This window comes from Chiloscyllium plagiosum, chromosome 12 (genome assembly GCF_004010195.1).
Source record: "Chiloscyllium plagiosum isolate BGI_BamShark_2017 chromosome 12, ASM401019v2, whole genome shotgun sequence".
NCBI lineage: Eukaryota > Metazoa > Chordata > Chondrichthyes > Orectolobiformes > Hemiscylliidae > Chiloscyllium > Chiloscyllium plagiosum.
The window spans coordinates 22,181,976-22,195,218 of NC_057721.1; the positions used below are offsets into that span (position 1 = coordinate 22,181,976).

The window sequence follows — 13,243 nt, forward strand, 5'->3', positions numbered from 1 at the left end:
CAGTACGAATAAACAATAATAAATTATTGGCTTTTCCTCATAATATTTTATGTTCTTTTCAGGAACTAATGCAAGCAAACATGACAGTATTGGAAAAGTTATTCTACAACCTTATTACACTCCTGCTGCATCCACATGCAGTTCATCTACCATCACCAGATTCACTCCTTCCACTTCTTCTTTTGAGGAATCTGTTACAGGTGAACTATTGCCATTCTCAAAAATTGAATCTAAACTTGTCCAATTTTAATTTTTGTGTTTCATCTGGACTGACAAAGAATGATAAAATTTGACCTCTGACCCAGTTGGGCTAATGGTGACAAGGCTAAGGCTATGGACCTGGCCAGGAGGGATCCTGTCATACCAACAGTGGGGACAGTAAGGACACAGAGTTTCTGCATACTCAGAGCAGGCCAATGCTGTACTTAAAGCACCTGCAGGGTCCTATCTGGATAAGAAGTCTTTCCATTGATATTAATTGTGCTGGCTAAGTAGCTTAGGTTATTGGCAGCTGAAAATAAACACCAGAACTGCATCATGTATAATTGATGGCTTGTGACACTGTCACTGACTAGCAATCCAAGTGCTTTGACTAGTGCTCTGTGGATATGGATTAAAATCCCACCATGATCAGTTGAGGGTATAAGGAACTGGCAGAGGAGCTGAGGCCTTGTGCAAATCAAGGTAGGCTAGAGGGGTTGACTGGTCTATTCCTACTCTTAGTTCTTATGTTCTTCTGACGTATAGACTTATGACTTATATATAGATGATTTGGAGTTGGGGACCACATGTTGTGTGTCAAAGTTTGCAGATGACATTAAGATGAGTGGCAGAGCAAAGTGTGCAGAGTACTGTGAAACTTTGCAGAGGAACATAGATGCTTTAAGTGAGTGGGCAAAAGTCTAGCAGATGAATACAATGTTAATACATGTGGAATCATTCATTTTGGTAGGATTAACAGTAAGAAGAACCACTACTTGAATGGTAAAAAGTTGTAGCATGCTGCTGTGCAGAGGGACCTGGGTGTCCTTGTGCATGAATCACAGCAGGTTGATCTGCAGGTACAACTTGTAATTAGGAAGGCAAATGGAATTTTGTCCTTCATTGCTAAAAGGATTGAGTTTAAAAGCAGGGAGGTCATGTTGCAGCTGTACAGGATGCTGGTGAGGCTACACCTGGAGTCCGAAGTGCAGTTTTGGTCTCCTTACTTGAGAAAGAATGTACTCGCACTGGAGAGGGTGTAGAGGAAGTTCACTAGGTTGATTCCGGAGTTGAGGGAGTTGGCTTATGAGGACAGACTGAATAGACTGGGATTATATTCATTGGAATTTAGAAGAATAAGGGGGGATCTTATCGAAACATATGAAATTATAAAGGGAATAGATAAGATAAAGTAGAAGGATGTTTCAGGTGAAACTAGGACTAGAGGGCATAGCCTCAAAACTAGGAGTAGGAGATTTAGGACTGAATTGAGAAGTAACTTCTTCACTCGGAGGGTTTTGAATCTATGTGATTCCCTGCCAAGTGAAGTAGTTGATGCTACTTCAGTAAACATTTTTAAAAACTAATGTAGTTTTTTTTGAACAATAAAGGAATTAAGGTTTATGGTGAGAGGGTGGATAACTGGAGCTGAGTCCACAAAAAGATCAGCCATGATCTTATTGAATGGCGGAGCAGGCTCAACGGGCCAGATGGCCTATTCCTGCTCTTAGTTCTTATGTTCTTGTTACGTTATGACAGCTGGTGGAATTTAATTTCGATTAATACATCAGGAATATAAAACTAGGATCAGGAAAGGTAATCTTTAAACTATCACTGATTGTTGTAGAAATTAGGAAGGACACGCCATTTTTTTCCTGCACTGCCCTCCCTACATGTGTCTCCAGACCCACAGCAAGGTGGTTGACAATTAACTGCCTTCTGCAATGGCTTAACAAGCCACTCAGTCTGATGGGTAACAAGAAACAAGGCCTTGCTAGAAATGCCTCCATCACTTGAAAGACTGAAGACAATTTCCTGTAAAGTAAGTTAAAGTAAAACAAAATGGAAGTCAAAAGAGGCAGTCAAGCACTTACTAAGATCTATATAGTAGGAATGATAGATCCTGAGAAAATGGGGACAAAGTGTATATCCTGTACCTATTTCAGGTTTTTGAAAAAAAAAGGTCTTGCCTTTCATTAGCTGTTCATAAGACCTGAAAAGTATGAAGTTGTACTGAATATTGCTGAACATTGTAATGTGTTTTATGATGCCATAGTATGTTTGGTTACGAAGCCGAATGATATTTTATCCAATTTGTTAAATATGTCAATTTCATTAATGACTAGGCATTATGACTATGGCTATGCTCCTCGAGCGCCATGTTAGAAGTGATAGGACCATAGATAGCTTTTAAAATGTAATAAAGTTGTTTGTTTTCAAAAGGGAATGTTCAGGAACTGAGTCTTTGATTTATTCACCTTTTTCGATATTTTGCATATTCTTTAGTTTTGTCAGTGATTGTCTCAAGCATGAAATTTTCTGAGATTTGATCTGCCATTAAGCATAACCTATCCCATTGCCTTTTCATTATTAAACTATTTATATTTGTTTAGTTATCATTGGTGCTTGGTGATGTTGTTTCTGTATACAATTTGCTGCACAATATTGCACTGTATCTCCTTGCTTATGCAATAAGATTCAGTATTTCATGGTTATTACAGATTAAATCACAAACTGAATTTGCAAAACATATTTCTGTTTCTTTTAAAAGTAAATTTTTTGCTTTGCTGAGGCATAACACAATTGTATTAATTTTATAAAGCCCATGAAATGCATATCTTGTTTATTACAGATAGTTCTAGAAATGCAGATTCCAAAGTAGAAAAGAAGGACGCAGAGAGTGAAGCTGAGCTATTAGGCAGGAAGAACTATTTGGGAGATCTCCTGTTTTCTGCTGAGAATATTACTGAAGATATTTTCTATCAAAGGGTTCTGAATGCAGTACGGACTTGGTTCACTCTTTTTGGTTGGCCAAATGGCATGAATCCTGTTTCTATACCAGAGTCGCTGCGAAGGTAAGTATCACAAATGATTAAATCTTGTGGGTAATGGAGAATTGTAATTATCGTTCTTCAATAAGTCCATCAATGTTTGAATAGTTAGATCAAGCCTTGAGCAAGAAAGGTAAAACCTGTGATTAACATACACATTTCCCAACATCCAGGGGTCTCAATGTATTTCGTGATGTAAGGAAATGAGGCAGCATATAAATAAATGATGAGGTAATCTATCTGAAGTGGCATACATTGAGGGGTGATTATTAGTCAGGATGCCACTGTGCCATCATAGAGTGCTTGTTGTGTACGAGAGGGATTTCCGGACTATTATTTAGTATTTCACTAAAAGGATTGCTTGTCAAGTAATGTATCAGTATTTCACTGAGGTATCAGCCTAGATTATTGAATGGACTTTCTGGCAGTGTCAGAGAGTTGAATCAGAAAGTGTTGAGATGAGCTGTGGGCACATCTGTATGGGAAGGTGGTCAGGAGATTTGGGTCAGCTGGGATGTCAGGGCAGGGGTTGGAGGTCTCCAGAGGGTCTGGGGGGAGTTGTGGATTGGACCTGGGCATTAGCCAGACATTGGGTTGATGTGTGAGTAGGAAAATCCAGTAGGAGAAAATAAGGACTGCAAATGCTGGAGATCAGAGTCAGGAGTGTGCTGCTGGGAAAGCACAGCAGGTCAGGCAGCAAACGAGGAGCAGGAAAATCGACGTTTCAGGCATAAGTGTTGGGGTGGGAGGTGGAATGGGTAGCTGAGAAAGCAATAGGTCAATGAAGGTGAGGGAGAAGGTGATAGATCAGAGAGAGAAGTGGTGGACAGGTCTGGAGTGCGGTGCCAAGTTAGAGGCTTGGGACTGGGATAATGTGGGGGGAGGGGAAATGAGGAAGATGTTGAAATCCACATTTATCTTGTGTGGTTACAAGGTCCCAAGGTGGAATATGAGGCGTTCCTCTTCCAGGCGTTGGGTGGTAACGGTTTGGCAGTGGAGGTGCCCCAATACCTGCATGTCCTTGATGGAGTGGGAGGGGGGAGTGGGTGCTGGTGTCCCAGAGATGTTCTCTGAAATGATCTGCAAGAAGGTGTCCTGTCTCCCCGATGTAGAGGAGACCACACTGGGTACAATGGATGCAGTAGAGAACATTGGTAGAGGTACAGGTAAATTTCTGACGGATGTGGAAGAATCTCTTGGGACATTTGACAGAGGTGAGGGGAGTGGTGTGGGTGCTGGTTTTGCGGTGGTAGGGAAAGGTGCCAGGAGTTGGGTGTGGGCTGGTGGGGGGGGGCGTGGACCTGACGAGGGAGTCACGGAGGGAATGGTTCCCTCCCTACACCTATCAGCATTTCGAAGAGAACAACTCCACTGCCCCATGGCTGAACACTTCAACTCCCCCTCCCACTCCATCAAGGACATGCAGGTCCTGGGCCACCTCCACTGCCAAACTGTTACCATCCAACGCCTGGAGGAAGAATGCCTCATATTCCGCCTTGGGACCCTGCAGACACACAGGATAAATGTGGATTTCAACAGCTTCCTCATTTACCCTCTCCCATATTATCCCAGTCCCAAGTCTTCAACTCGGCATCGCCCTCTGGACCTATCCGTCACTAATCCCCCCCACGCACCTCCCCCCCACCCCTTCTCCCTCTGACCTATCACTTTATCCCTCACGTTCATCCACCTATCACTTTCTCAGCTACCCACACCACCTCGCACCCATTTATCTCTCAGTCCCAGCCCACAAGCCTCATTCCTGATGAAGGGCTTATGCCCGAAATGTTGATTCTCCTGCTCCTCGGATGCTACCTGACCTGCTGTGCTTTCCCAGCAACACACACTCGACTGGGAAAATCCAGTGGTGAGTTGGAGAGTGAGGTTGGGCACGGCTAGTTTAGAAATCATCTGGAAGTGAGAGAGATCAGAGAGATCAATTCCTTTAACTTTTCTTGGGTAACTATTAAGCTCAGCAAGTCAGAATACCAACAGAATATTGAAGTCTCCAATACCAACAGAGAGGTGGGGATCATTTTGGACAGTAACAGACATTGTAATTACCTGTTGAAAATTTCTACAATTCAATACAGCACAGGAACCGGTCCTTTGGCCCACCAAACCTGCACTGATTCCTAATCCTTATATAGACCTGCTACTTATTGCCCATACACAGTTTCTAACCTTCTGTTTGCAGCCTCCCACCCCATTCATGTGAGTATCAAGATACACCTTAAATATTGCTAATGTGCCTACTTACACCACCTCAATTGGCAGTGCATTTCAGGCACCCACCACCCTCTGTGTGAAAGAGTTTCCCTGCACTTTTCTTAAAGTTTCTACCTCTCACCTTGAACCTGTGCCCTCTTTGGTTGACCTTTCCACCTCTCATAATTTTGTAGACCTCTATCAGGTTGCCCCTCAGCCTCTGTCTTTCCAGTGAAAATAATCTGAGTTTAATCAACCTCCCCTCATAACTAAAACCCTCCAGACCAGGCAAAGTTCTGGTCAGCTTTCTCTGCACCTTCTCCAAAGCATCCACGTCCTTCTGGTAGTGCGGTGACCAGAACTGCACGCAATATTCCAAATGTGGCCTAACTAAAGTTTTATACAGTTATATAGAACTTGCCAACTTTTATATTTGATGCCCTGACAGAGGAAGGCAAGCATGCTGAATGCATTTGTGACCACCTTATTCACCCATGTTGCCACTTTCAGGGATCTGTGGAACTGTATGTCCAGATTCCTCTGTACATCAATGCCCCTAAAGGTTCTGCCACTTATTGTAGAATTTGCACTTGCATTTGATCTTCCAAAGTGCTTTTGCCAGATTAAAATTCATCTGTCGTGTCTCTGCCAAAATCTGCAATCTATCTAAATCCCACTCTATCCTTTTGAGCAATTCCTTGGGAATCAGCAGTGATGGGATATCTGCACAATTAATTAATTACAGTGATTAACCAAACTTGCATGCTTTTGAGTTCTCCTCCTTTATTCATAAAATATTGAACATGTACATTTGTTTTATGAAATTAAATATTAGGAAGACAGAAGCCATTACCTTCAGCCTCTGTCATACACCTTTTACTCCCTGACCCTAATCCAGGTCATCTGCTTCCGAAAACATCATCCATGCTTACTTGACTATTCGAACTTTTTCCTTTATCAGCTGTCCTATAAATTACTGCATAAACTTAAGACTAACTGAACTCTGCTGACCAGTCCCTCACTAAATCCTGTTCATCCATCACTTCTCTATTTGGAAAGCTCTTTGTCGATCCTTTACTGCTGTTTTCACTTTGAAATGTTGTGCCAATGCAGAAAAAAATAACAAAAAGAATAGACTGAATACAGATTAGAAGAGATTTATACAAAAGGTGAGAAAAAGGAGGTAAATATGGAGGTCAAGATAACACAGAAATATACAAAGAATACTGAGAGAAACAAAGAGGTTCTAAAAGACTAAGACAGAAATAGAGACCAGAAATTAGTTAATTACAGGATAAGATATTTTTCTAATCTTTATATGTATTATAATAAATTGATTATTTTATGCTCTCATGTTGTGGCTTTAATAAAGATCACATCCTTTCTGATTTTGAAGAGGAGTCATGGACTGTGTATGGGCAATGTGTATGTTTTTCCAATACCTGTGATCAGTATGTTTTGTATGGAACACAGTGTGCATTTTCTTGCTCTGTCATTGTGTATTTCAATTAAATGGAGAATTGTAACTTTAGAGCTTCGACTAAACTGGGAAACTGCTAGTAACAGTAAAGTAAAGGAACTCTGGAGTGTTATATGCATCTGAATATTAAAATTCTCCTCAATACAGCACAGAACATATCAGTAGAGATACAAAGACAATTTATGAAATGCTAAACCATCTGAGTGGCCAGTGGCTGCCAGGATTCACTGGAAAGAAACCATTGCTCGGTGACCCTATGGAACGTTTACTACAATTGCACTGGCAGTATTCAACACTGCTTACATTCTTAAAGTAGGTGGATATCTTTTTGTTTTAATATGTGGTTGCTTTGCTAATTTAATGTGTTATAACTTACGGTTTTAGATGTGTTTTGAATTCTGCACTGCATTAATCTCCCAGAAGGAGATGAGGAATTTATTGAAGATGCTCCCCCTTGACTGTTACAAAAACAAAGTACAATCATGATTAAAAATCTGAAATAAAAACAAAATATGTAGGAAGTACACAGCAGGATAGGTGACATCTTTAAGGAGAAAAATATTGATAACTGGCAGAATTTAATGCTAGTGGGAAGGGGCAGATGACTCACAATGCTGTCATTTCCCACAATTTCATGAGGCCCTTCTGAGGTGGGAAGCAAGGCAATTTACATACTACCTGGAAGTACAAGGGCAGCAGATGCATGCAACGCCATCGTTTGCAAGTTCCACTCTGAAGGCACACTCCATCCTGACTTGAAATTCAATCCTGATTTGGAACCACATCATTATTTCTCTGCTGTTGCTGTGCCGAAAGAGGCAGTGATGATATAATGCTAATGTCATTGAATTGGTAATCCAGAACCTCAAGGTATTGTTTCGGGGACATGGATTTTGAAATTTGGAATGTGAAATTTGAACTCATTAAAAACCTGAAATGCAAACTAACCTAATGATGATGATGTAACCATCGTCAACAGTTGTAAAAAACATTGGTTTCAATAGTTCCTTTAGGATAGGAAATCTGCCATTCTTGCCTGTTCTAGCCTATATGTGAATTCAGATTCGCTGAAGTCTGGTTGACTCTTAACTGCCCTCTGGCAATTAGGAATGGGCAATAAATGCTGGTCTAGTCAGTGATGCCCACATCCCACGAACATAAAAATAATTCCTGCAACTCCCTTTCTAATAGTACTGTGGTTTATATACAAGTCGCAGTGATTCAAGAAAGTAAAACACCTCCACCATTAAATAATGTCCCTGCCAATGATGCTCAAATCCCATTCATGAATGAAGAAAAAATTCTCTCATAGACACACGTTACTTTGACTTTGACCTATGTTATGTTTTGTTCTTTGTTGCTGTTTCAAAATCCAATACATTACTACCATTTTCTGAGGAGATCTAGAACCATAGAATAGAATAATAAAATCATAGAATCCCTACAGTGCAGAAAGAGGCCATTCAGCCCTTTGAGTCTGCACTCACCCTCCAAAGAGCAATCCACCTCGACCCATCTCCAAACCCATCCCTCTAACTTTGCATGAGGGTTTTATCAAGGCTAACCCATCTAACCCGCATATCCCTGGACACTATGGGGCAATAATTAGAACCGCCAATCCACCTAGCTCTACATCTTTGGACTGTGGGAGGAAACTAGAGCACCTGGAGGAAATCCATGTGTAGAAATGTGACATATAGTTTATGTATAACTGATGATATTCCTAGTTGAAATAATTGTGTTAATTTCTCCAGGCAGATATTTGTGACAAATCTTTGTTCTAACAATAACAATTCGTTAGTGCTAATTCTCCCATTCACCATGTTTGGAAAGAAAACCCTGATTCTTTTTCTTTACTTAAATGAATTGTTCTCAAGTAGAGGACTATCACCTTCAAGGGAACAGCCCTATTTGTTTAACTATTGTATTGGTGCCCAGTTGAATATGAACATTGTCAAGACATCTTTACCACAGGGAAATGTAGACATTATCCAATCATACTCTTCAGCTCCCACCCTCAGGTTGTAGTAGATTATATTTTCCAGTCTTGAATATAAAATTCTATCATCTGAGGACTTTCCTATTTCATAATTGTAATAAATCTGTCCAGAAATAACATGACATTTTCCCCTAGGTACTGTAAAACAGAAGACACATGTAGTCTTTAGTTTTTGGGCATAATGAATGACATTTTTTCCTACATTTTAATTATACATTATTACAGAGTTCAAGGAGCTTGTCTTGCTCATGTGAAACCAGAATTCTTACTTGAACCTGAACAGTTTAAACAATGGAACCAGCTACAGGTAGGGATCCTACTTGTTTGGTCAGCAGATAAGAGATTTGCTGCTAAATTTATGGCAACACAAATCTGGCTGGTCTCCCTCATCATTCCGTCTGTAATGTGACATCATTCAAAACTGCTCTCCATGCCCTAACTCATACCGACTGCTTCTCAGCCATTTTTCCTGTGCTTTCTGACCTATCTTCATTCACAGTGAAGCACCACCTCAATTTTAAAAACTCTCACCCTTGCTTTCACATCCTTCAATGACTTTGCATCTCCCTGTCTCTGATTTCCATCAGCCTTATAGCTACCCAAGATGTTTGCTGTGCACTAATTCTGGACTCATGAGAATTTCTGACATTGATTGTTCCATCATTGTCATCTGTCACCTCAACTAACAAGGACTAAAGCTCTGGAATTCATTTCCTGAAGTTGTCAGTATCTTGAATTTTCTTTCATTTTAAAATATGCTCACCAAACTAATCTTTTGATCATCGGGCCTAATTTTTTCTATGGTTTGCTATCAGTTTATTTCAACAATACATGTAAAGTGTTTTGGGTTTTTATTCTGTTAAAGACAAAAAAAACTGCAGATGCTGGAATCCAAAGTAGACAGGCCTCTTTTAGACATGACCATCCTGGGTCTCCTCCATTGCCAAAACAAACCACAGCTCCTATTGGAGGAACACCACCTTATCTTCTGCCTGGGTACCTTACAGCCAAGAGGGCTCAACATTGAGTTCTCCAATTTCAAATAATCTCCCTCCCCATACCCTGACTCCCTTCCCAGCTCCTCCCCCTCCCTTCCACTGCTCCGTGCCACCAAATGGATTCATTCCTCCCATTGACCAACCAGGTCGTACTTTCTATCTGTCTTCACCTCTCCCACTTCACTACCGTGCCCCATCTCCCCCTTTATCTGCAGCTCCCCCCACACCCACCCCACACCTGAAGAAGGGTTACACCCGAAACATCAACTTCTGCACTTCCTGACGCTGCTGTGTCCTTCCAGCCTTGCCTGTCTACTTTATCCTGTTAGAGATAGTAACATTGCAAGTTGTTGTTTATGGGTAACTGCATTTCACTATACTTTGAAATTATTTTTGTAAAGAGGTAAATGATAGCATTTTAATGACTGTCTTTGTGAACTCAATTATTATTGTATTTGTGTTATTCTTGCTGTGTTATTTACTTTGTAAAACATTTTTGATATGCAAAGTAGCACAGTTCTTCGTGTCATGGAGTAGATCTAATCTGATTAGATTAGCATCAGTACTTTTATTCATAGTTCTTTGTAAAGTCAAACATAATAGAAATCACAACATACTCCAGTCATCCTGTGTTTTGCAGAGAAACAATCTGCACTGAAACCTCACTGGATATTTATGCGTATCGGTCCAAACATTCAGCTGTCCAGCATCTGACATGCTCACTCCAAATCAGAGTTTTCATCAGATTGCTCAGGTACACCAAAGAGGAAAATTATGTAGGAGGAGCTTCTTGCTCAGTGAGCAGGCTTCCATGCAATTCTACCTCCTAGCTGTCCACTACATTCTATGGCCAGGTAATCCAACATACCCAAGAATATAGAGTCATAGAGATGTACAACATGGAAACAGACCCTTTACTAGGAAGCCTCTTCCAAGGTGGCCTACTTTGAAGAAATTCTCCTCCTATCTCACTCCTCAGATGCTGCCTGACCTGCTGTGCTTTTCCAGCACCACACCCTCGACTCTAATCTCCAGCATCTGCAGTCTTCACTTCCTCCCTGTTCTATTCAAACCTGAATATGAGAAACAGATGAAATAGTTTATCTTAAACTATTCAGCAGGCTCATAGACATCTCTACAATGAGAAATATGAGGTTAATATTGTGGGCCAAGTTCTCACAGTCATCTTGTTATTCATGTAATAAGACCATTTTATAGCTTTACCTTTTATGTTTCATTCATTCCCATCCTTACTGCAAAATTTCATTAGCTCATGTTACAAATGGATGAAAGAGGATTATAATACCTTGTTCCACACTTTGAGCAATGTCAAATTATTAGCACATTTGTACTGCATCTGTTTCCTCTGCTATACTATAGTAGCACTTTTCATGTTGTTATTCACAGGAAAAGTGAAGTAATGTATACCCGATTATTACAATCAGTGTCATAAAATAGCCTTTGAATATTAACAACAAAACTCAACCATTCTTTCCGAAATTGGTTTTGTGTTATTAAAGGACTATACTTGAAAGACGCTGCTAAACAGAAAATCTGTCTTCATTCTCATTATCTACATTACACTAGGATCAAAGATCTAGAGTATTCTCTTACAGATAAGGAGTATGCATTTGGATGATTTATGCTGCTAAATAACATTTGATTTTATATAAACCTTTTTTAAAACAAACTTTAAATAAAAGAAATAGCCATAAGGGGTGTTCTTTAAATCTTTTACCTGTGTAAGCATGGAAAAAAACAGCACTGTGCCTAAATTACATTTTGTCTTTTTTAGGGTTGTTCGCAGATCACTGAAAGCACTGAAATCTTTAAACTAGGTGATGGTGTGTTTGAGTCTGTCAGTAAACGTTCATGGACTGACTTGCTGCTACAGATCTACAAGGTAAAGTGTATAAAGACACATCACGTGGTTGTTTAGAGCTGACATTATTAACTGCATTCAGTTGTAGTCTGAACATTATATCCTATTTATCTGGATATCTCAGTGTTGAACTGGTTTAGATTTGCCGATAATTCTTGCAGCTCGTGCTTCTTTGAAAATATAAGGGCGTACTGTAAGACAATTTTAAATTTATTCAACAGCAATTTATATTAAATTACTTTAACTAGAAGAGCTGTAAGTTTTTAAAAGTTGACTGTTCGGAATCGTTGGCTGCTCTTGGGAGCAGGAAGACGTGGCAAAGGGAGCTGAATTGGGCAAGAAGCCAAAACCTGGATTCCCAGTGGTCAGATGAAAGTTTCCAATTAAGTTCTCTGAATTGAAAGGTCATAGAGCTTCCCAATAGCAAGAATCAGGAAGCCTTTTTGCATGTATTTGCATGTAATGCTTATTAAATCAAAAACATAGCCATAAGGGGTGTTCTTTAAATCTTTTACCTGTGTAAGCATGGAAAAAAACAGCACTGTGCCTAAATTACATTTTGCCTTTTTTAGGGTTGTTCGCAGATCAATTGGCAATAAGAAAATTAGGGAAGTAAACACGTGGCTAAGGGATTGGTGTGGGAAAGAGGGATTCCACTTCTTGGGGCATTAGCATCAGTTTTGGAACCGGGGGGATCTGTACTGTTGGGACGGTCTCCACCTGAACCGATCAGGTACCAATGTTCTAGCGAAGAGGATAAATAGGGTGGTCAGTAGGACTTTAAACTTCTGAGTTGTGGGGAAGGGAAAGTGAAAGCAACAGGGAGCATGGAGTTAAATGGAAAGATAAGCAGCAGGATAGCATATGTGCAGGCAGATTTAAACTTGAGACAGACTGGGAATGCAGCAAAAAGGAAGGATAACTTAGGACATCTTATGACTTCCAATATCTCTAATGATAAGAAAGTTAACATTAAGGCACTTTACCTGAATGCTCGTAGCATTCATGACAAAGCAGACGAACTAATGGCACAGATCATCGTGAATGATTATGATGTGGTAGGCATCACAGAGATGTGGTTACAGGGGGGTCAGGACTGGCAGTTAAACATCCAAGGGTTTTCAACTTATCGAAAAGACGGAGGGTGGGCAGAGGGGGCGGGGTTGCCTTGTTAGTTAAGAACAAAATTAAATCTATGGTGCTGAATGACATAGCGTTGGATGGTGTGGAGTCTGTGTGGGTGGAATTGAGGAACCACAAAGACAAAAAAACCATAGTGGGAGTTATGTACAGACCTCCTAACAGTGGTCAGGACCAGGGGCGCAACATATACCGGGAAATAGAGAAGGCATGTCAGAAAGGCAAGGTCACAGTGATCATGGGAGACTTCAATATGCAGGTGGACTGGGTAAATAATGTTGCCAGTGGATCCAAAGAAAGGAAATTCATGGAATGCTTACAGGATGGCTTTTTGGAACAGCTTGTCATGGAGCCCACAAGGCAGCAGGCTATTCTGGACCTAGTGCTACGTAATGAACCAGACTTTATAAAAAAATCTTAAAGTAAGGGAACACTTAGGAAACAGCGATCATAATATGGTAGAGTTGAGACTGCAGTTTGAAAGAGAGAAGGCAAAATCAGATG

The 13,243-nt window shown here is 40.4% G+C and overlaps 1 protein-coding gene across 1 annotated transcript in view; it reads left to right on the top strand.

Annotated features, from left to right (window-relative positions):
- LOC122555067 (cilia- and flagella-associated protein 47-like) overlaps window positions 1-13,243 on the top strand; it is a 451,312-nt gene that overhangs the window by 139,564 nt on the left and 298,505 nt on the right. Inside the window, exons 29-33 of the mRNA XM_043700727.1 lie at window positions 63-200; window positions 2,834-3,056; window positions 6,868-7,032; window positions 8,945-9,026; window positions 11,513-11,620. Of these exons, the coding sequence (XP_043556662.1) occupies window positions 63-200; window positions 2,834-3,056; window positions 6,868-7,032; window positions 8,945-9,026; window positions 11,513-11,620 (716 nt within the window). The remainder of the gene's footprint in view (window positions 1-62; window positions 201-2,833; window positions 3,057-6,867; window positions 7,033-8,944; window positions 9,027-11,512; window positions 11,621-13,243) is intronic.